At 53.5% G+C, this 21,255-nt stretch overlaps 14 protein-coding genes across 14 annotated transcripts; 10 read left to right on the forward strand and 4 right to left on the reverse strand.

Annotated features, from left to right (window-relative positions):
- Positions 1 to 1,192: 1,192 nt before the first annotated feature.
- N7468_010709 (F-box domain protein) lies at positions 1,193 to 2,601 on the forward strand (the record flags this gene model as incomplete). Its single annotated transcript, XM_058480004.1, has 2 exons — positions 1,193 to 1,831; positions 1,891 to 2,601. The coding sequence occupies 2 exons, from the start codon at positions 1,193 to 1,195 to the stop codon at positions 2,599 to 2,601; spliced, it is 1,350 nt and encodes a 449-aa protein (XP_058325527.1).
- A 696-nt stretch (positions 2,602 to 3,297) lies between these two features.
- On the forward strand, positions 3,298 to 4,972 carry N7468_010710 (Major facilitator superfamily domain general substrate transporter; the record flags this gene model as incomplete). The annotated part of the gene is made up of 8 exons (XM_058480005.1): positions 3,298 to 3,347; positions 3,396 to 3,531; positions 3,585 to 3,842; positions 3,924 to 3,989; positions 4,039 to 4,180; positions 4,253 to 4,294; positions 4,345 to 4,496; positions 4,556 to 4,972. 8 exons carry the CDS (start codon positions 3,298 to 3,300, stop codon positions 4,970 to 4,972), a joined length of 1,263 nt encoding a protein of 420 aa, XP_058325528.1.
- Positions 4,973 to 5,038: 66 nt separating this feature from the next.
- Positions 5,039 to 5,329, forward strand: N7468_010711 (uncharacterized protein; the record flags this gene model as incomplete). The annotated part of the gene is made up of 2 exons (XM_058480006.1): positions 5,039 to 5,173; positions 5,225 to 5,329. The coding sequence occupies 2 exons, from the start codon at positions 5,039 to 5,041 to the stop codon at positions 5,327 to 5,329; spliced, it is 240 nt and encodes a 79-aa protein (XP_058325529.1).
- Positions 5,330 to 5,376: 47 nt separating this feature from the next.
- N7468_010712 (uncharacterized protein) lies at positions 5,377 to 6,639 on the reverse strand (the record flags this gene model as incomplete). The annotated part of the gene is made up of 1 exon (XM_058480007.1): positions 5,377 to 6,639. The coding sequence occupies one exon, from the start codon at positions 6,637 to 6,639 to the stop codon at positions 5,377 to 5,379; it is 1,263 nt and encodes a 420-aa protein (XP_058325530.1).
- A 736-nt stretch (positions 6,640 to 7,375) lies between these two features.
- N7468_010713 (helix-turn-helix domain-containing protein) lies at positions 7,376 to 7,792 on the forward strand (the record flags this gene model as incomplete). Its single annotated transcript, XM_058480008.1, has 1 exon — positions 7,376 to 7,792. One exon carries the CDS (start codon positions 7,376 to 7,378, stop codon positions 7,790 to 7,792), a length of 417 nt encoding a protein of 138 aa, XP_058325531.1.
- Positions 7,793 to 9,198: 1,406 nt separating this feature from the next.
- Positions 9,199 to 10,110, forward strand: N7468_010714 (uncharacterized protein; the record flags this gene model as incomplete). The annotated part of the gene is made up of 1 exon (XM_058480009.1): positions 9,199 to 10,110. One exon carries the CDS (start codon positions 9,199 to 9,201, stop codon positions 10,108 to 10,110), a length of 912 nt encoding a protein of 303 aa, XP_058325532.1.
- Positions 10,111 to 10,243: 133 nt separating this feature from the next.
- Positions 10,244 to 11,515, forward strand: crzA (putative C2H2 transcription factor Crz1; the record flags this gene model as incomplete). Its single annotated transcript, XM_058480010.1, has 2 exons — positions 10,244 to 10,457; positions 10,524 to 11,515. 2 exons carry the CDS (start codon positions 10,244 to 10,246, stop codon positions 11,513 to 11,515), a joined length of 1,206 nt encoding a protein of 401 aa, XP_058325533.1.
- A 640-nt stretch (positions 11,516 to 12,155) lies between these two features.
- Positions 12,156 to 13,373, reverse strand: N7468_010716 (alpha-1,2-mannosyltransferase ALG11; the record flags this gene model as incomplete). Its single annotated transcript, XM_058480011.1, has 1 exon — positions 12,156 to 13,373. One exon carries the CDS (start codon positions 13,371 to 13,373, stop codon positions 12,156 to 12,158), a length of 1,218 nt encoding a protein of 405 aa, XP_058325534.1.
- A 160-nt stretch (positions 13,374 to 13,533) lies between these two features.
- Positions 13,534 to 13,923, reverse strand: N7468_010717 (uncharacterized protein; the record flags this gene model as incomplete). Its single annotated transcript, XM_058480012.1, has 1 exon — positions 13,534 to 13,923. The coding sequence occupies one exon, from the start codon at positions 13,921 to 13,923 to the stop codon at positions 13,534 to 13,536; it is 390 nt and encodes a 129-aa protein (XP_058325535.1).
- A 181-nt stretch (positions 13,924 to 14,104) lies between these two features.
- N7468_010718 (uncharacterized protein) lies at positions 14,105 to 14,434 on the forward strand (the record flags this gene model as incomplete). The annotated part of the gene is made up of 1 exon (XM_058480013.1): positions 14,105 to 14,434. The coding sequence occupies one exon, from the start codon at positions 14,105 to 14,107 to the stop codon at positions 14,432 to 14,434; it is 330 nt and encodes a 109-aa protein (XP_058325536.1).
- Positions 14,435 to 14,613: 179 nt separating this feature from the next.
- N7468_010719 (putative mitochondrial export translocase Oxa2) lies at positions 14,614 to 15,314 on the forward strand (the record flags this gene model as incomplete). The annotated part of the gene is made up of 2 exons (XM_058480014.1): positions 14,614 to 15,068; positions 15,182 to 15,314. 2 exons carry the CDS (start codon positions 14,614 to 14,616, stop codon positions 15,312 to 15,314), a joined length of 588 nt encoding a protein of 195 aa, XP_058325537.1.
- A 329-nt stretch (positions 15,315 to 15,643) lies between these two features.
- Positions 15,644 to 16,528, forward strand: N7468_010720 (putative nucleoside-diphosphate-sugar epimerases; the record flags this gene model as incomplete). Its single annotated transcript, XM_058480015.1, has 3 exons — positions 15,644 to 15,903; positions 15,981 to 16,080; positions 16,139 to 16,528. The coding sequence occupies 3 exons, from the start codon at positions 15,644 to 15,646 to the stop codon at positions 16,526 to 16,528; spliced, it is 750 nt and encodes a 249-aa protein (XP_058325538.1).
- A 294-nt stretch (positions 16,529 to 16,822) lies between these two features.
- ptcF (type 2C protein phosphatase ptcF) lies at positions 16,823 to 18,722 on the reverse strand (the record flags this gene model as incomplete). The annotated part of the gene is made up of 3 exons (XM_058480016.1): positions 16,823 to 16,934; positions 16,981 to 17,997; positions 18,049 to 18,722. The coding sequence occupies 3 exons, from the start codon at positions 18,720 to 18,722 to the stop codon at positions 16,823 to 16,825; spliced, it is 1,803 nt and encodes a 600-aa protein (XP_058325539.1).
- Positions 18,723 to 18,971: 249 nt separating this feature from the next.
- N7468_010722 (transcriptional repressor TCF25 family protein) lies at positions 18,972 to 21,205 on the forward strand (the record flags this gene model as incomplete). The annotated part of the gene is made up of 2 exons (XM_058480017.1): positions 18,972 to 20,156; positions 20,204 to 21,205. 2 exons carry the CDS (start codon positions 18,972 to 18,974, stop codon positions 21,203 to 21,205), a joined length of 2,187 nt encoding a protein of 728 aa, XP_058325540.1.
- Between the last annotated feature and the right edge of the window lie 50 nt (positions 21,206 to 21,255).

The raw sequence follows: 21,255 nt of genomic DNA on the forward strand, positions 1-21,255 counted from the left end.
TTCAATTCACCGTGATAAATTCAATTCACCGTGCGCCCATGATTTCTTAGGGAAGCTCAACCTGCCGGATCAATTCTCTTTACTGCAGCTTGGTGCGTTCCACTTTGTTGCAGAAATGAAGCATCAGCACCTCCATGTCGCATTGGAGCCTATCTTGGAAAGAATACTCGCAGGCAAGACATCATCCCACTCACTAGTAGCAGATTTCAGGTAGAAGATCCCCGCACTTTTTGCAGTCAGCGAGATCAACACCAAGCCGCATGTGATTAACGGAGCCCACCTTCGATTCCTGACTCTGTGGAAAAGTCGTATGCTACTAGCTTGGCTTTCGATCGAAATGCCCCAGCTGGGACACCCATTATCTTCTCTAGGAGATCCTGGAGAGCCACCCCACAGTCCACATCAAGGACTTTCCCAGCAAAGTGCGGCTAACATGAAGTATGATTGCCACCAGTATGCATAATTACTGGCTTTGTGGCAAGAGTCCTCTTTCACAGGGTAACTTATGGCCAAGAGACCGAGACTGTGATATTCCAGAGGACCATACTATCATTAAACCTCTTCACGAATACCGCAAAGGTTTATTTTGATCGAAAAACTCCCTTATGTTATCCCCTGCGGTAAGTCATGTCATCGCTATGCCACTCAGCTTTTTTTGGGGCGAGAGACCGCAACAGTTACCCACAGAGAGTCGACGAATGCAATGGGACCCACCATAGGATCTGGATGTTCGCCTCCGGTTATTCGGTGTGATTTCAGCATCGTATTTCCCAGATCTTTGAGCTGTTGCCCGCTCGTTTGAGTTGTTACTTACCACAATCTAGGAATGCGAGTCTATACCACGTCGTGAGTTAACAGGCGAAGATGGCTTGGACCTATGCTAGCATAGCGACACTATACTAGCTTGTTACGAATCCCGATGGCCCCATCGTCAAGTTGAGGTTAGGGTCCATGGAGAACGAACCGAAAAAGCACAAGATGCAGCTTTTCAGGAGAATTGAAATAGCCAGTGGAATGGTTATGCTTAGATGATCTACAAATGTTCCCCGATTTTGGTGGGGCGGTGTTTCTATCCTCTCGTCCATGAAGCCACTCCCAAGGTCCCTAACTCCAAGGGTACTCTATCAACTTCATATGTTCCCCAACTCCAACGCATTGACTTTCCTACCCTCAACTTTCCCAGCTGGTCACGATGAATATCCCAGATGAGATTCTCGTGGCCATCCTCGATTTCGCCACGCTCAATAAAAATCGCCCCTGCCCGGACGCGTGCCACCAGAAACGCGACTATGAAAGTGCTCGGACACTGACGCTGGTATCTAAGCGCTTTCGCCGTATTGCGACTCCTCTCATGTTCGAGGAGATCCGATTTGAGAGCCATCGTCCCTCTATGCGATTCATGGTCCCCCCCTCGCGCGCAGTGCAAAAATTGCACCAGTTGCTTCAAGCCAATCCTTCCTTACGACCACTCTGCCATACATTGCGCGCTGAAATTGACGACACTGCACATGTAGTTGAAGAAGACTTTCAGATCATTAACGACTTCATCTCGTGGTTTAGCAACCTCCGTGATCTGACCCTTGTGGGTGGGTTTTACTCTTCTACTTCTGACGTAGTTCGAGATAACGCGCTCGCCCTAGTGGGGCGCACGCGAGAGCTGACAAAAGTCAAAAATCTCCATGTTGAAGGTAGCATGTGGTACTATGAAACTGGAGGCATCACGTTGGCAGAGGCTGCGAATCACATAAATGTGTCTTCGTTGAAGGGTCTGGAGATTACTGCCGCTGGATTGTCAGACCCTTCCACCATCTCCGACATGCTTACTCCCGATGTAAGTTCTGAGCCCTTCACCCTCCTCTTTGCCGGCATATGTTACTGACACTGAATAAGAAAATTCGCTCCGCTCCATTCACGAGTCTCAAGCTAAAAGGCTGCAAAGATTACCCCGAGGCTATTGCAGCAATGATTCACTGGCCTAGAGAGCTAGTACACTTCGCGATCAACACCTCAGGCAGCTTCGTCTCCGACATGAGCCTCGTGCAGATCGGCCGATGTCTTGCCGTCCATAAGGAGACGCTGAAAAACATCTACATCGATCTTCTCGGATTTCCTCACGGCCTATCCTTCCGAGCCTGCGACTTCCCGTACCTCGAAACTCTCCGGCTATCTAGAACCCAGATATGCGAAGACCCTCGAAACCGCAACTTCGAGTGGAAACCAGAATACGCCGATCTCTTGCTTGGACCTCAACTCCACACCTTTGGGCTTGTCTTTGGCGTCATGGGTCACAGCCTGATCAACAACTGGGGCTCCATGGAGGAGGAATGGATTCGACAGCTCGCGAAGGCAGCATCGGAGCGGGGCTCAGCTCTACGAGCCATTGAGATCAATTTCTCGCCCGTGAACCCCTATCCTAACTTGAAGCAAGGTGTTTACTCCGAGTGGGAGTATGTCTACCCATGGGACCGCATGGATCAGTTGGGCGCGGAGATCCTACAGTACGGGGTGACGCTGCGATACACCCCTCCTCCGTGGACCAAAGAGGAATGGCTCAACAAAACTCTGTGGCATGGTTCCCTGTGTGCTTGCGAAGATATGTAATCCATAAGCAGTCGGACGTACTGTAAATAGCGTTGAACAACTAACGACGAGATGTGTTTCCTTCTCTATCTTTATTGGCACGGCCCATGTAGCCACGTCCAGGAAAGGCTCCGGTAAGATCGGACCCGTAAAATAGACTACAAGCCTCAACTCCACTGCGGGTCCTTCTGCTTCCCCATGAGGCCGAAGGTTTAGTACACCACTGCTCCGATGAATATTGCGAGGAAGCAACAATCTGTGTTAGTCAAGATGCTGAAGGCTCCGCACAAAAGCGATATGCAGTCACAGATCTATGTCACATACTAGTTAAAACCTTCCTTAGTTGTACACCAGTAGTGTAGGGGCTATTGCTGTCGGTCTCATATATAATTACAGATACTGCAGACATTTACGGTATTGCAGTCTGGCACTGATTCTCGTTTGAAATCAGACTTGTTTGATATCGTATTTTCGAGATTATGGAGCATTTGTGTGCTGGAAGCTGCGAGGAAAGAGCGACTCCTGCTGTTTGCTGGTCTGCGGCAAGGGCAGAAGCAGCAGACCTGCTCGTTATCTTTATATGCTTTGTGCCTTTCCTCTTCCCCTTTTCCTTTTTACTTGATTGCCTCACCCGCTCTGGGAATTCCTCTTGCCACCGTCATCCATCTGACTTCCCCCCTTGTTTTTGCGCAAGTGCAACTTGCAAAATCCGCAACGATGGGCCTCGGTGTACTGGAGGACCGCAAACTCGAGCTGGTGCCGGGTAGGTCTGTTTTTCTCTCTTGGTATTTCGGAAATACTGATTGGGGGTCTAGGACGTCTCACATCTATGAGGTGACGCGCAGCTCGAGCAGCCAGCCTTCGGAGGTCACCGGCCTGAAGCATGCCAAAAACGCGAGAATACCCACGATTCTCGTTCCGCAGTCGAGTAAAGACCCCCATGACCCCTCGGTAAGTTGATTATACCTCAATTCCACGTCGGAAACTGATCAATTTCCCTTTAGAACTGGCCCCTCTGGAGACGCGACCTCATCCTATCAATCCTCTGCTTCATCACAGTTCTCTGCATCATCACAGTTCTCTGCACAACGATAGGCTCCATCATGGCGGCCAACACAGTAACCACCGCCGATTACAATCACATCACCTTTGTCGATGCAGCCCTGCTTACTGGGTTTCATCTTTGTGGAACAGGTGTCACTGGGATCTTCATCGTCCCCACCGCGAATATGGGGAAAGCGCATTTATTTATTCTCGGTCACGTCTTGACGATCTTGTCTTGTCCTTGAGGAGGCTTGAGCGGGCATAATCATAAGAGCCTTCTGTGGGCTCGTATCGCCCAGGGTATCGCGCTGGCGCCCTTTGAAGCCCTCGTCAATGCTTGTGTTGACGATCTGTATTTCGTTCATGTGAGTCAATCGCCTCCCCTTCTTTACTTAAACTGACTCTTGGAACCAGGAAAGAGGGAAACGGATGGCTATCACCAATGTGGCCTTGTTTGGGGCAGCATGTTACCGTGGGCAAGAACACCAAGTCTCTTGGCTGGCAATGGTCATTCTACTTTGTGGCCATTTTTCTAGCTGCAGCGCTGCCCTTCATGGTATGTTTTGTACCAGAGACGTCTTACAAACGACTAGATTCTTTGAACACAGACGTTCGGCATACTGACCAGATAAACTCGACCAATCCAAGTCTGCATTCCCGGACGACTTCAGTGAGGGATTCAAAGGGACCTGTGACAAAACTCTGTGGATGCAAACGTAGCATCGACAACAGAAGTTCCTGCCGCCGCCACTCAAGAAAACGAATCTTTCCTCAAATCATTCCGGCTATGTAACGGAAGGGAGACGGACGACCCCTTCTTCAAGCTTGTTGTTCGTTCCTTTCCACTGCTTTTCCACCTGGGAATTCTTTATGTATGCTGATCTTGCATCTTCTCTCTCTCAAAGTGCACTTTACCTAACTCGCAAACTAGGCATGTCTGATCCAAAGCGTTATGATTGGCTGGTCAGTCTTCATAGGAGTTTCACTGGCAACCGTATTCCTCGGGCCTCCCACTTGGTTTCCCGAAGAAGAAACCGGGTATCTGTATGCAGGGGCCTTTGCTGGAGCTATGGTTGGCTTTGTCCTGTCTGCGGTACTAACTGATTCCATGAACAAGATAATGATCCGACTCAACCGTGGAATATATGAGCCCGAGTTCCGCATTCCCATAGTGATACTGCAGCTCATCTTCAGCAGCATCGGGCTTTACGGGTTCGGGTGGACTGCCAATGATGTTGCTAAGTATTCCTGGCTTCTGCCAGATGTCTTTTTCGCATTCGTGATCGCCGGGGTGGTCGTAGGAGCTGTAGCAGCTCCCCTCTACATCATTGATGCGCATGGTAAGTGACTGGAACCCCGGTGAAGGCTCTCTGCTAATTGGTCCGGGGAAATTGCTGTTGAGGCATTTACCTGCATGCTTGTCTTCAAGAACATGTTTAGCTTTGTCCTCACATTCTACGCCTATACTTGGTTTACGCACGGAGGCGTCAAGAGGACCATGACCATCGTCGGCAGCATTCAAGTAGGAATCTGCCTTGAGCATTCCCATGTGTAAGCTTTTCCAATCCATCCCGCCCTCCGATCTTACGAACCATTGCAGATGTCTTCGGGAAACGGAATCGATCATTCTTCGACCGCCATGATATTCTCGAGAAGCTCCGTCTACGTTAGCCTTGCGGTGTTTTTTCAATATCGCTCACGCTGAACGAACACACATGAACTCCAACGAGTCGAAGATTATTCGCTAGTTCGTTATGTACAAGGGTCTCCCGTCTCTGTCTTTGATCCTGGCTCATTTGCTGGATTCATCAATCGTCCCTTCTCAACGGGGAATTTCTGCAGACTCTCGTACCACTGTATCGTCGACCCGATCATGAAAGCCCACGATCCCCAGAATGTAGCAAGGGTAGCCTGATACTCAACCCCTGAATGCATCGCTGCTGGACCCAAGGCACCGCAGAGCGTGAATCCAATGCCCCCAATGAAGTTCCAGATACCAATATGCCAGCCGAGGACGTGGAAGGCGGGTAGATACCACTTCTTCTGTGTCTCCAGCGTGAACAACAGTCCGCTGATAATAAATCCAGCACCACCAACGATCTGCGGTACCCAGTAAACGCCATCCGTAAGACCCTGGCTCATGTGGTTCGCAATCCCAGGAAGCCCCGTAAACCCAGCAATCCAAAACACGGTTGCAGCAATCAATTGCACCAGAGACGCCAGGAACCCAAGCTCATGAATATAGTGCCCTCGGAGCTCAGCTGCCGACGGCCACCATCGAAACGACCTCCCATCTCGCGCCGTTACATACCCTTCCGTGAAATCATGCGAGAGCCGCCGAACCAGTCTTCCTCCCCCAACCAGATTCCCCCGGTTAACATGATGATGTCGACAATGCCGCACATCAGGCTTCACCCCCGTAATGACCCTCGAACCATGATCCTCCCGCTTCACCTCCGTCTCTAAAGCCCATCCAAAACATCCCGTCTGCGCCTCATTCACCGCTTCCAGCAGCAGCAATACACTCCCCACCTCGAACACGGTCGCCCCAATAAACCCCGTGATCCCTCCCCCAGCGCTAATCTCGCCGTCGAACTCCGTCCCCGGGTCCTCCAGGGGTAGCCACACGAAAAACGCATTGATGATCCATATCACCGAGCCCAGTGTGAAGATGACCGCCACGAGGTACGAGACGTCCCAGTACGGCGCACACGTCATCATGCGCCATATCCCCTGCCCCACGCCCCCAACCGAGGCCGTCGGCCCCGGTACCCCCGTCTCTGGCGCAGCGTGGTCAACACGTAGGGCGTGCCGCCCTTTGCGATTATCCCGTGATCGCCATAGACGCTCGACGCGGGGGGGTGGGGTGGATGCTGGGTCGGGGCTGGTGGGCTGATAACGGGCTTGTGTAGGGTTTAGGAAAGGGAGTGGGCCAGTGATATGGCTGTGATATAAGGAGAGATTGGGATCGTCCTTTAGAGGCTCACGGCCTTGAAAAGAAGAGTTTCGGGGCATGAGGGTTTGTGCTAAGCTTTGGTGGGTGCGTCGATCTAGGGGTCAGGTTGGGCAGTTTGCTGTTTCGGGTTAGTGGGCCGCTGGAGCTAGAAGTATGAGACGTGCGGGAAGAAAAGAGTGTTATTGAGGCTTCGTTGGATCCGTGGCTGTTTTTCGGGTGAGAAACATACATTGGGCAGGAATTGTAGCGTTATAACATCCAAGGCCTCTACTGCTGGAAATCATTGGTAGTAGCGTGGAAGCTTGACGGTTGAGGGTTGGATTATACACAGCGCCTGGAGGTCAAGGTTTAGAGGTCATGCCATGCCATTTCACTCTTTGCGCCTGCTAGTAGTATGATTCCTTCGGCCTGGATGCGTAGAATGAGTTGAGCAAGTCCGGGTTTCGATTATCGTCATGGACCGCGAACTATAGGCAGCCCGCTCCCCTAGTGAACGAGGCAAGGGACGAGTCCGATTCAATGCGCCAGTGATAAGCAACAGCACAACCACCAGTAGAGCCCTAGGAACCTGAAGTAGCCTTGCCTGCTGTTCTAGTTGGACGCCGAACTTCGCCTACCGTATTGGAAAGTGCAGGATTATCGAACGCATTGACAGGAATACTTCCCGATATGGTTAGCCTCGTATCCCCGCCAATCGCAGCAGGGCACGCTTAGTTCCCGTATCTCTGACGTGACGCGACACCACGTTTCCTGGTCCTCCCTAGCTGGTTCTCTCGTCCCTCTTGGGTGGTCAAGATGGCCTCAGCTGAGCCGAAACAGAGCCCAAAAACCACCCCGCAATGGGCGACCGGAGCTCCCATCGCTGCGCGCCAGAGGAAGGGCGAAATAGACCCCTTCACGCGCACGAAGATCGTGGAATTAAAGAAAACGGCCGGCTGGTCATACTCCGCCATTCACAAGAGGTTCCCTTCAATCCCTCTCAGCACGATCAAGTCCACGGTGACGCGAGCCGATAGCAGAGTGAACAATATCTCCAAGGCCCGCTCGGGGCGGCCCCCCAAACTGGACGATGCCGACAGAGCAAAGTTGCTCGAGGCGATTGAAAAGAACCCCGAGATATCCACCCAGGCTCTTCTGGAGCTGGTCAATCATAAGTGCGGCAAAGTCACTATCCGGCGCTTGAGAGCAAACAAGGGGCAAAATAAGCAATGACCATGGCCCCCCCGGGGCCCCTCGTCGAATGGGATAGTCACATTGCGTCCGATGGTCTGCATCTAGAAGCCCGAGCCCTTATCAGGCTGAGAAATACCGTGCACCCTGTCTACATGGTTGTGTACTATTGCTGACCAATCCCCACGGCCAGGACCTCGGAAAGAGAGGGCGGGGGGGGAATTAAGCTCCACGGTACCAAGTGTTTACTACCTACTGTTTGACATGGGGGCTACGATTATGTATTTCCCAGGCATCATTGTTAGCGAAGAGCCAGGCCGAGGAGGCCGTGGGCTCGCAGTCATATTGCATCTCACTCTGCAGAAGCCATGAACTGATTCGTTGGGTCGAGCTAGTAGTTTCAAACGCTGTTGGGCACGTTAGTCTTAGACCAAACTACCAGGCACTCTCCGGCTCCGGATGCTAAGGCCATCATTGGAAGGATCGGAATTAGAGCTGAAGAAGTTCAGCTCGGGAACGCGGCAGATAGCTCACAAGGATCAGGCTCCAATGTATCTATTTCCATCCAGCGGAGTATGCGGCCCCAGACCTTGACTGGATGCTCATACCGAAGAACGAACGAAGCAGGCTGCCGAGTTTAAGGGACCGCTGGGCAGGCTGTAGTCCATAGAAGCTCAGCGGATCTGACTGTCAGGCCAACCTGAAACGCGTCGGAGCACGCGAGGAAGACCAAAATCGGCCAGGCGGTTCCCTGATTGCGATTAGCATGTCAGCCTTGCCTCCAGAAGCCCCTCCACGCCCGAAAGGTATCAGGCTGGATCGGGTAAAGATCTGAGTGGATGGGGACCCGACCATGGATGAAACCCAGCGTGGCTGTGCAACGAACTAAAGAGCTGCAATCCACATCACACTTCTCTTCCGAAGGGAAAATCTGGACAAGCAAACAGGATAGGAAGATGGAGACGGCCAATTTTAGAGCTCGTCTCGTAGCCAGCGCTATCCTTCGCATGTGGGAGGGGGATGTATCATCTTCAAGAATGATCCGAATCTCAGGATGATTAGATAACTTTTCTAGACGCTCAGGGGAGACACGAGTGGGCCATCCCCTTAGGCTAGCGTCAGCCTTTTAGGGTAGAATCATCCCAGAAGGTAAGAAAGTTAGACGGTCCCAGGGTTCGTAGTGCATCCAGACCGCCTTGCGCACGTGAAGGTTGCTCATTCTTCCTTCATACCACAGGCTTGTTTATTGTGAGATCGCCAAATGCTGACCTGTTGGTGATCTTCCTGGTGACCTTCTTTGGCCTGGACGGATTCTTGGAGAGAGCTGCGAATGTCCCGCTCACCGTCACGGCCCCTCCTCTGTACGTTCACGGTCCGCCCGCTGTAGCGCACACTGCGCCATCTTCAGCTCTCTGCTCCTCTCCATCTCGCTGGTCGCTTTGCCCATCATGGCCTCGCACGACCCTCAAGGGGCCGGTCCTTCGCCGGCGGGTTCCAGGCACGGGAGTGTGAGCCCGTCACCCCACGCCCAGCAGTTCCATGACCCGATGGCGGGGCTAGGCTTAGATCCTTCAATGTCTTTCGCGAACCCGACCTTCGACAGCCAAAACCCAGAGGTGGTCGCCGAGACATATAGCTATCCACCATATTTCTCGGGGCCCCAGTCCCAGGGTCTGGCGCCTCCGTCCGCGCAGCCCTTTCCGCCAAACCTAAATACCTCCAATATGCAAGTCCCGCAATCCTTCGATCCGAATCTGGTAAATCAGCTCGATCACGGTTCGGGCGACCTGCGACCCCCACAGCCAGGAGATAACTATGCGAACCTCCTCAGCACCACGCCAGGCGACTTGGATTTCTCCGCCTACCAAAATCACAGTCCGAATAGCGGGGCGGGCTCAGAATACGATTCCTCGCAATTACTGCTAGATCCGCAAATGCATCAGCGGCAATCGCTGAACCAGGCCATCAACCCTGCGGATCTTGTGAGCCCGACCTCGAACCCCTCCGCCTCCTCTCATCAATCCTCGCAAGACCAGCAGCAATCATCCCCCGGTCCAATGTCGCCGCCCGGATCGACTCCCGGAACTTTCTACACCCCGCAACATTCGCGTCACACATCTCTAGATCCGGCCACGGCGGCATATTTAAGTGCGCAGCCGCAACAAGACTGGCAATCCGTCGTGAATACGTCCGCATTCCAAGGACACCGGAGAGCCCCATCTGAAGTCTCCGAGGTCTCCTCCGCCAACCATTCACCCTACCTATCTCAGCATGACTATGATGGAATTGAAAACAACGCATCGCCCTCGCTGACGGCGCAGAACGACCCAGCATTGTACGACAATGCGCTAGGGAATTGAATCGTTCACCCTTTCCGAGCAGCAGCAACAGCAGCAAGCTTTCAGCCCATTGCATAGTCCGTACATTTCACCGCGGCTGATGCCACAGTCAAATCTGGACATAGACCCAAATACCTCCTATTTATCCACCAACATGAATTCACAATTCCCAGCTGCGCCGACTGACATGTACGGGATGTCTGCAGAGGATGTAGTGACTATGAACGGCGGCTCAGACATCGGGCAAGCATCGCAAATGGCACCCCCACAGATCAATGTGGAATTTGCACCACCATCGCGAAATCCAAGCTTCGGTCCTGGAAAGCCTCCCGCGGCGGACTTTGACTCTCTGAGCCCTCCGGCAATGAGTAAGCCCTCCCCCCGCCCCCTTTCACCATTCCAAGATAACCTAGTGCATCGCTAACAATACATAGAATCCCGTGTGCGGAGCAAATCCGACCCGTATGCGCAGCCGTCTTCTCGATCAAGATCGCCTGCTGCATCAGCATCCAGTCTCGAAGCCCACGCCTCCACTACGCCGCGGTCCCTATCGCCCCACTCACGCAGCAGCCCGGGCTCGCGTGATACTTCTCCATCACGCAACCGCCGACTATCTACTTCCTCCATCGAGAACCGCAACTACATCCTGGACCTCGCCGATCCCCAACGGCCTGGCGCCATCTCGGGTGACTCCAAGCGCGTCCAGAAACATCCTGCCACATTCCAATGCAATCTATGCCCGAAACGATTCACCCGCGCCTACAATCTGCGCTCCCACCTCCGCACGCACACCGATGAACGCCCCTTCGTCTGCACCATCTGCAGCAAGGCCTTCGCTCGCCAACACGACCGCAAGCGCCACGAAGGCCTGCACTCCGGCGAAAAGAAATTCGTCTGCCGCGGCGACCTCTCCCATGGCAACCACTGGGGCTGTGGCCGACGCTTCGCTCGCGCCGACGCCCTCGGCCGCCATTTCCGCTCTGAAGCCGGCCGCGTCTGCATCAAGCCGCTCCTCGATGAGGAGTCCCAGGAGCGTGAGCGGGTCCTGCTCGATCAGCAGCAGCAGCCGCAGCAGACTCTCCAGCCGGTGCCCCAACCGCTCGTCATGCAAGGCTTGCCCGGTATGGACGGCCAGCCGACCAGTAACTTCGTGCTGCCGGCGGCTCTGCTGGCGCAGTACCCGGCGTTGCAGACGCTGCAGTGGGACCAGATTCCTGCGGCGGATGATCCCAGCGATATTGGCGGGCGGAGTAGCTTCGATGCTAGTTCTGGCGGCGAGTTCGGGTTCGATGATGAGGATTCTGTCATTAGTAATACCTCTGGTATGAGTGGTGGATTTGGGAATCAGGGGGGCTTGTATAATCCGCCGATGATGGGGATTAACCCCGGTGATGCGGGGTATCAAGATCAGAAATGGGGAGCTTGATGCCGCGCGATGAATCTCGGGCTGTTCGGAGCAAAAATGTGAAGTTGGGGGTTAGACTGGGATTCATCTTCCCCCCCTCACTCTCCCTTTCACATTCTATTGAGATAGAGAAGGACTGGGCTTTGGCTTTGGCGTTCATTTACACGGCTTACGATTATGTCTCTTGTTTTGTCTTTCTTCTTTCCTCGAAAGGTTGGCGGGTTGTTGGTTATGATAGCATTCCTTGGCTGTCCTATCAATTTATTGGACCACGTCATTCAACGCACGCATTCATGTTGACTATAAACCCGCCGCTGGCGCACTCGATGGTTTCTTGGCTTCTCATACCCATCTGCTCTGGGGGGGTCTTTCTTTTCATAGTTTAGATATACCGAGGGAGTTCCATGTCGCATCAGATCACTAACAACAAATATCATTCCATACCGCATATCCTTTCCAGTCCAGACGGGCTTTAGCAGAGCACACAGAGTTCAGGTCAATGACTCATAGAATCACCATTGGGTATATACCTAGGTGCTATGTATCGATAGATCAAGCCAAGAACACCGCCTATATACAATGTCGCAAGTGGGGGACAAGAAAAAGCGGAAGAATCTATTGCAGACCCAGCGCATAGACAGCAACCAGACAGACTCCCGCTCTACCGCGCAGCTCGAACCAACTTCTCCAGCTGAGCCAACCACTTGATCTCGAACTCCTCCTCCGTGAACCTCAACGCCGATTTCTGCGCCCGCTTTCGCATCGCAATCTTCTCCTCCTTCGGCAACGCCAGCGCAGCCTCATATGCCGCTGCAAACTGCTCCTCTGTCTCGGCGCGGAATCCTGTCGCCCCATCGCCAAGGTCCACGACGATGTCTTCGCGTGGGCCACCCGAGTCGTGCGTTACGCAGATTAGTCCCGCCGCTTGGTACTCGACGACACAGATACCGAAGTGCTCGTTCCACATGGCGTTGACGCCGATCGAGGCCGTGCCCAGGTGCGAGAGCACGGCGGGCCAGCTGGCGTCGCAGAGAAAGGTGGTGTGGTCGCGGATACGGAGTTCATGGGCGAGGAGACGCAGGTTGTAAATGTGTGTTTCGTCGGGACTGTTCTGGCGCACGTTGCCAATGAGCACAAGGCGTGGGGGCGGGGCGTCGGCGAATAGAGGATTGCGGATGCGCTCTTGCAGGAAGCGCGCGAAGGAGCGCAGGACGAGTGGGTGGTTCTTCTCCGGGCGGAATTGGGCTATGTACAAGAGGACGGGTTGGCGGGTTCGCTCGCTCTCTTCGTCGACTGTTATGTTGGATTGCAGCTCCGAGACGGCGGTAGGTGGGAATACGACGGCCGGCGAGCAGGGCGTCCCGGCGCCGATGCCGTTGGCGTCGGATGTCTTGTTGGCGCCCCAGATTTGGCGGATATGCGCTGCCGTCCAGGATGAATTGCACATTACCACGTCGATGTGGCTGCCGACCCAGCCGTAGAGTCGAGCGAAGAGTTGCCAGTATTGGCGCTTCAATTTGCCCTTTGTTCCTGCTCCTGCGCCCGAGTTGATGCCCTGCACGCCTGTCTTGTCGTCAAGGGAGGCGAGCATATCGGTTGATATCGTGGGGTAGTGGACATATGCACCGGTGGGGACGTTTGGGAAGAGCCATTTGCTCAGCGCAAGGGCAAAGGCGTAGCCCATGGTGTCGACGAAGACATCGGGAACCAGCAAGGTGAAGGCGTCATATGCTACCACGAGCGAGCCTAGCGACTGGCCCAGTAATGTCATATACGGGTATGAGCTACTAAGCAAGTATCGGCGTGTTGTCAAATAAAGAAGGACCACCGTTGGAGGATGTAAATGAATATTGAAGCGGTTCTCGACGCGCTCGAGCATGGTCGACTTGTTGACCTCGTGGTCCCCGGTATAAATCACGCAAATGGCTTTGGGCCAGCGCTGCTGCGTTGCTCGCACGGCTTCCCAGAGGACTCGTTCTCCTCCCCGCCGGCATTACTATTCAAAATAGGCTATTAGTAAACCGAGTAACAGACGAGACTCATAGGAGAGCATACCAGAAAGGATGGAAGAATCCAATGATCCCATTCCACTCATCAGCTTCGGTGGCGTCGTTCTTTGTTTTGTCAGAGTCACTGCTGCCAGCCGTCTTCGCCCCACCAGAGCTATCCACCTTCTCCCAGTCCTCATCGTCGACTTGGCTCCGGGCCAACGAGTTCTCGGATGCCTTTGGGGGAGGAGGCCTGTACTCTGCCTCCTCTGATCGCGCCCGCGCAATCACATATTCCCTGCGCGACCGAGTTCGGCGCCGGATCAACCACCCTAGGGACCGAAATAACACGCCGAACACACTCCCCACCACCTGTGGCAGTAAGAAAGTGGTTGCGGCAGCGACGAAGAGGAAAAGTACGGCGTGTGACAAGAGGGCCATGGTCACTGTGTCACCAAAGTCCACTCATGCTACTCACAAGGAAGAGTAGACAGATGGAGGAAAGTCAACGTGGACGTGTTGTAGAATGCGTATCTTACCATACGCGTCACATGACAGGATCCAACTTAATCTTTGTCGGACTTGTTCCGCGCTTTTCAAACCAAGGACTCTCCAGAGCTAGATGAGCTTCACCCCCAAGATAGCGAGGGCCATCTCGCTCTCCGCTATGCGACCCTTTCGATCCTCCCTGAAGTCCTTCCCGGCGGCTCGAATCGCCTGGCCAATACCGACCCGCACGCAGCTCCGCCATTTCCATCCTACCCGCCCCTCGGAAATGGGGGTTATCAATGGCATGCTGGACGGCTCCTACGCCCTGATCCAGGGCGTTCATTCCGTCTCACATCTACCATGGGTCTTGTCAATTCCGCTCACGGCCGTCCTCGTCCGAACGCTAGTCGGTTTCCCCTGCAGATCTACACCCGGCGGCACGCTCGACGAGAGCAAGATCTAGCGCCGCTCACAAGCGCAGTACGGAGGAGTTCCACGGTTATAGCACAGAGGCTCGGATTGACGAAATTGGAATCCGAAACCCGCTATAAGAACCGAATGCATCATATTAACGATAAATTTAATCTCAATACCTCTTATCGCTATTACTCATTGGCGCAAATCCCGGTGTTCATAGCGCTCATGGACGCTCTGCGTGCCATGAGTGGGAACAGAAATGGCTTGATCCCTTGGTTTTTGAGCTTGTTTGAGCCAGAAGAACCGACAAAGAATGTAGGCAAGGGCATGATGGAGGCCAACCCAGTCCACGTCGCAAATGCCCCGTCGCTGCCTTTGGGAGGAGTACCTGGAAGTGAATCTGCAAGCCAGGATTTCTTAGAGAGCTCGGCGCAGCTCAGCGCAGACACTACTGCGGCAAGTCCTGTAGCGAGCTCAGTGACTGAGACTGTCTATCGGGCCGTCGATCCCACATTGGCCACTGAAGGCGCTCTCTGGTTCCCTGATTTGTTGGCCGGTGACTCGACTGGCATTTTGCCTTTTATTTTGACGGCTACCATCATCACGAATGTTACCTCTGGCCTGCGAGGCCCAACGGCCCAGGAAATCTCACGCCTGCCGAAGCTCGAGATGTATAGGGCGTTTTTCTTGGGCCGGGGCTGAAATCATTTTTCAAGGTTCTGGCCGTCACGGCCGGTGTCACCAGCTATATGAATGAGCTTCCAGTGGCACTCCTGCTCTATTGGATCACGAGTACGAATGTCGCTACCCTCCAGACCAAGTTCCTGGACAAGTACATGTTCAAGAGGCCTGCTATGAAGAGTTACGTTCCGAAATACGTGCGGTACGAAAAGGCAGGCGATCCTTTCGGACTGAAGTTGAAATAGGGGTGGAGGATGACAATTGTACATTATCAAGACTTTGACCAGTTTTAGCGAGGGTATGTAGCCCTACGACACATATCATTTCCAATGTCTCGAGATTCGAGATATTCATGTGGGGACCTGCACCGTAGATCTTCCAGAACGGCAAGTGCCTCGTATACCGGAAAGGGAAGGCGCACTAGGGGGCGCCAAGCCATTCTGGTGGAAATAGATCGGACATACTTAATCGCCGGGCCCGCCTGTCATCACGTTGCTTATATTTCAATGTCGTGGCTTCTCCAACCCTTCATTTCCAGCTCGACTTCTGTAATATTCATTGGCGATCCGACAGCATGCGTCTTATTCTTACCGGGGCCACAGGCCTCGTTGGATCCGGAGTTCTAAACCACATTCTTAATCTTCCACCCGGCGAAGTCTCGCGCCTGTTTATTCTGAGTCGCAGCCCGGTTCCAATGGCGGAGAATAAGCCTAACGTCACTGTGATCGAGCACAAGGACTTTAACGAATACTCTCCCGAGTTATTGGAACAACTTCGCGGCGCGGATGGGTGCATTTGGGCCCAAGGAATCTCGCAGTCACAAGTATCAAAAGAGTACGCATACACACTGTATCTATGAAAGCCCCAGATACGCCGTCTCAGTCAAGTAATCGCTTAACGACAATCTCCAGAGAATACCGTGTAATCACCTATGACTACCCCCTAGCGGCCGCGAAGGCATTCTCGGGGCTATCATCCTCGTTCAAATTTGTCTATGTCTCCGGCGAAGGCGTAAGTTTCCAGACCTCCTCCCGTATGATCTATCCTAAACTAATCAACCCATTCCCAGGCAACGCAAAATCCGGGCAGGTTCACCCCAATCTTCGGCCGGGTCAAAGGCGAAGCCGAAGTTGCTCTTCTGGCGCTTGCAAAGCAATATCCCAGCCTGAAGCCCTTCTCCGTGCGCCCTGCCTTTGTGGACCCCGCGCATGACCCAGAGGTCCTTAAAGTAGTCATGAAACGGCCTGATCAGCAGACGCTGCTCAAAAAGGGCATGCATTCGCTCCTTGGACCTGTGGTTAGGGCGACCGCGCCGGGGACTGTTTCTCCGACAGAGTATCTAGGGAAGTTCTTAACAGATTTGGCGAAGGGCAATGGGCAGCCGTTGGAAGGAAAGGGGGTTACCGGGGAGGGAAGGATCATCAACAATGTGGCTTTTCGGAGGGAGGTGGGGATCTGAGGGATTTTGTGTAAGAAGCGGTAATAAGGTAACTCCAGTATATAGTAATTGTAGAATAAGGTCAATATTTAGAAAATCTCCTCACTTCTCTTGGATGGTTCTTGTATTTCCTTTTGTTTCTCTGAAGGTTTTTCTACTATCTTGACTAGATATTGGATAAATTCATTGGCTCTGGAGAAACACGAAACTCCTGTGATATTAGACATTTTAAACAAATCGCTTCCACATAAGACCACTCAATCCCGTACACCCTCGTGAGTCCGTAGGATAAATACAGTCACTACGGATTCTGAATCAGAGCTTAGCGCGAGGGGCTTCCTCAGAGGCGCTTGCTTCCTGGTTCCGGTCAATGGTTCGCGAGTCAGGGCCTTGTCCGAAGAAAATGACTTCCACGGTCACATCGTCACTAGAAACGTCAGCGATGTAACACAATCGAGGAGAAAATTGCTTACCGGTATCGGCGGGAATAGGGGCTGGGCAGGGTCAGCAGAGCACAGAGCATGTCCTTGTCTTTTCCACCCATAGCATTGCGCACAAGGTGAGTGGCGGCGTTCTTGTCCTCGACAACGAATCGTCCTTCTCCTCCGGAGATATCGTATTGCTGCTGTCGGATTGGACGGCGCTGGCCGGCAGTAGAGCCGTCATGCGCTGCCTCCACAGGCAGTTTCTTCTGGCCATCGAAGGAGAACCAGCCCTGGAGCCAGGCCTTGCTGCTGCTGCTGCTGCCAGATTGCTGCTGCTCGATCCACTGGCCCACCAGGCCTACAACCTCTTCGTTGCTAAGCATCTCCCACAGGCCATCGGTAGCCATTACGACGAAGTCGCCTTGTGATGGGTCAATCTTGGTGGTAGTGATGACGGGCTCGGCAGTGACATAGGGAGGTGTCTTCAGCAATGGTGAAGGGGTCCGGCCAAAGAATTGTCCCTTGATCTTGTCTTGCACTTCCTTGCTCCACTTGTAAACTGCATCGCCAAAGGCACGGCTGGGTTCCAACTGGCCCAAGATACGGCCATTGCGGGTGACATAAGGCTCGCCAGGGTGCTCTGCCCGCAAACGTTCAATCTCAGAGGGGGTGCCACCAGTCTGATCTTCAGAGAGTGCCGTTGCGGTCCATTTACCACTAGGACCACGGCGGCCGAGGACTGCACGAGAATCACCAGTGACCGCCACCTTCAAGTTTTGTGACTGGGAGTCGTAGAAGCTGAGAAGGGCACAAGAACCAGAAAGTGCAGGTGCAAGGAGCTCAGCGGCCACCCGCCGGGAGTTGGCTTTGAAGACCTTGTCGACATTCTCATGGACGATATCATGGTCCAGACGGACGAAGCCTTGCTTGATAGCCGCATCGATAGTCTCGGATGAAGGCACTAGTACAGATGGGTCCGTCGCTGCAGCCTTATAGGTCGAGTTGAGCTCCCGTGCAACGTAAGAGATCAGTACATTACGCAACTTGGCAGATGTGGTCCATCCCCTGTTTGGTAGATTAGTGGTGTTCTTTGATAGCTCACACAAAATCACTCACGAATGACCATCAAAGACCGCCCAAAAAGACCAGTCACTGTTGGGCTCTCCGTTCTGGTTTGCTGCCACATTGGCTGGGACTTCCACGACTAATTCAGCGTGATCATCCTCAATGGGCGAATTGCTAGGAACCTGCACAATGTCATATCGAACAACGCCCTTGCCCCGGTTCACAAGATATGACTCTTCATGCTTGCGGAGCTTCTCTGTTGCCTGCTCAGGGGTTAACATGTTGAGAACGCGTCGGTCGGAGTCGTCACTGTTCTTTGAAAGTGGCTCGTCTTCAGACAGAGTTGCAGTGTAGAATTGGTCGTTGTTCACCAGCAGAGCCTTCCGTGCAGGGTCTGAAGGCTGTTCTGCGTAGGCAGTCTTGATAGCACCCGAGGCAAAGTTCCTGACTTGGTTTGCTAATGAATGGGTGTTCCCAGTGCCTTGATATGCGTAATAAGCCCCTGATGCCACTGCAGTTGAGATCACAGCCAATGAAAAGTTCCGCAGATGCATGGATGGATGAGAGCTCCCTTGTACGGTTGATGAACGGCGACCTGTGGAGTAGGCCCGTAGGCCCCGTGCTGGGTAGTGAGCAACAGAGAACGAACACGGGCGTTTAGCAGCGGATTTCCATGCTGGTGCTCGCTTAAGAGTGCGGTGTCCTTGAACAGCGAAGCGGCGCATTGAAGATAAAGCTGTTCGGGACCAAAAAGAGCGATCTCTTTGAGGTCTTATTGGTGTTCTAGAGTTGTTCAGCAACGGGGATGATGGGGGACGCTGTTGCTCCTGTTATCGATAAGATCACGTGCTTGGCGGTGACCCGGTGCCGCGTTTGCGTCATTCCCGCGGATCTTTAATTGTCGATATTCCTTTCCCTTAGTTGCTGCTGCAGCTCCGGACATTTTCAACACTCACAGCAATCCCGCTGTCAATATGTCCTCCCGTGCGATTCGAAAGCTGCAAAAGCTGCGTGAGCAGGAGCTGCAGCACAGCTCTGATCAGGAAGATGACTCAACCGACGATAATGCCCCGCATGCAAAGCCTACTTTCAACGCTTTCGACCTTCTGAATGCCGGACTTGGAGATGAGGGTGGCGAAGAGTCAGAGCCAGAGGAGAATGAGGAAGATGCCCCCTTGGACCGTGCTGCACCTGAGCCTGCTCGACCCCGCCCGCCCAAAAGTGCCAGCAAGAAGAAGAAGAAAAAGGCTAAGAAGACCAAGGCGCAAGCTTCAGCGCAAGACCCAAAGCAATCAAACGATGCTCAGCTCGACGAGATCGATCGGGCGTTGAAAGATCTAAATGTTAAGGCGCCAGCGGGGGCCGACTTCCCAACGACGACGGCTAATCAACACAACAATTACCCTAAAACCACGAGCGAAGTCCTATCCATCGAACCCAAGCACCTCAATGCCACTAATGAAATGCGCAAACTTTTTGGAAATGTCGTGCTGGAGAACTTTGAAGAGGATACAGGGCCGCGCCGCCGTCCAGATCGGACTCAGAACCTTCCTCTGAATGAAGCCCTCTTGGGCAAACACTGTCCAGCAAGTCGAGGGAAGTCCTTGAAGGGAACAAAACTGCGACGAAATGCTCTCATGCAAGGACACGATGATTGGCCCTTCGCCCCAAGTGGCGGGCTAGGCATGATCGTGGATAATAGCCTTAGCCCCAACCCCGACTGCACAGTCTACAGAATTGTCCACAATACGGCATACAAGGATGTGCAAAATCAATTCGACATGTGTGTCGAGTCCATGGAGCCCCAGCGGTTGATTTCCCTGCTTCAGTATAATCCCTACCACATCTCCACCCTCCTCCAAGTGTCCGAGCTTGCCAAACACCAAGGGGATCATTCTGTGGCTGCCGATCTTCTCGAAAGAGCGCTATTCAATATCGGTCGCTCTGCTCACTCTTCCTTCGAAGCTCGCTTAAAGGAAGGCCAGGCTAGACTCGACTTCTCGTGGTTCGGGAACAGAGAGCTGTGGCTTGCAGGGTGGAGATACATTGCGAATCTGGCCATGAAGGGCACATGGCGAACAGCCTATGAATGGTCGAAGCTACTCCTCGGCCTGAACGACTCCGATCCCTACTGCATGAGGCTGTTAATCGACCACCTCGTTCTCCGGGCAGGGAGTATGCCGAATTTGTGGAAATGTGCACCAAGACTCGGTTCGTGGATGAATGGGCCGATCTGCCTAACATTCAATGCTCTTTGGTGATTGCATACATGCGCCTGAACAAGCCTCAGGAAAGCCGGCAACAGCTGCGCCATGCTATGTCTTGCTACCCGTGGATCTTCACTCGTTTAGCGCAAGAGCTAGATTTCCAGCACATCCCGAAGGAGATCTGGGGTGTAACGCCTCCGGATCAAGCCCATGAGCTTCTGACTGAGCTTTACATTCTCCGAGCCAAAGACCTGTGGAATACCCCTGAGGCAGTCTCTTTGGTTGTTGAAGTCGCCGACACTCTGACCGAAAAAGTCAAGGCCGAAGCACCAGCGATCACGCTTGACATCGCTCGCCATGTCATTCTGTCGGATAAACCCAGCGTGACAGCTCACGTGCCCCCGCGCTTTTTCCAGGGTCGCATGTCTGCATCCGACCCTCTGCCTCCGCCAAGCGCCGAACCTGAGGCCTTCCACAGAGATGGCACTAGATCTGATCTGGCCGCTCGGCTCCGTGACGAAGCCCCAGAGTGGGTCCGCAATCTCTTGATGCAAATGGACCTGCGCGCTCCACGCGCTGGTCCCCGTCCTGATGGGGATGAATGGGACTTTGCCCCTCCGGAGCCTGAGGCGAACGAAACGGACGATGACGAAATTCAGGATTGGTCGGACGAGCATTCTGATGCACATGCCATTGACTTGCTCGCGCGCGGCCTCAGGGGCGATCAGCAAGCATTGTTGCGCTGGCTTGACTTCGAAGGCCTTGAAGCCCTCGAAATGTTCCTCCTTGAGTTTGGTGTGGACCGCGGCAATTGGAATGACGTGGACCGGAGTCCTCTGATGGATTATCTGGAGGCTCTCCAGGCGGTCCGGCCCGAGTCAGTCCGCGTCGGGGTGCTACGGAGAATTCAAGAGACAATCGGGTCATTTGCAAGAACTATTCTCGAAAACGAGCTTCAGATGCTGGAGGATGGTGATTACGAGGCTGAGGATTCCCTATGAGACCTTGGTCTGGTGGGGCTAGGATACTCCCCAATGACACCACCCCAGTT

Source organism: Penicillium chermesinum (genome assembly GCF_028974085.1).
Source record: "Penicillium chermesinum strain IBT 19713 chromosome Unknown utg000009l:1.0-952002.0:1.0-954369.0, whole genome shotgun sequence".
NCBI lineage: Eukaryota > Fungi > Ascomycota > Eurotiomycetes > Eurotiales > Aspergillaceae > Penicillium > Penicillium chermesinum.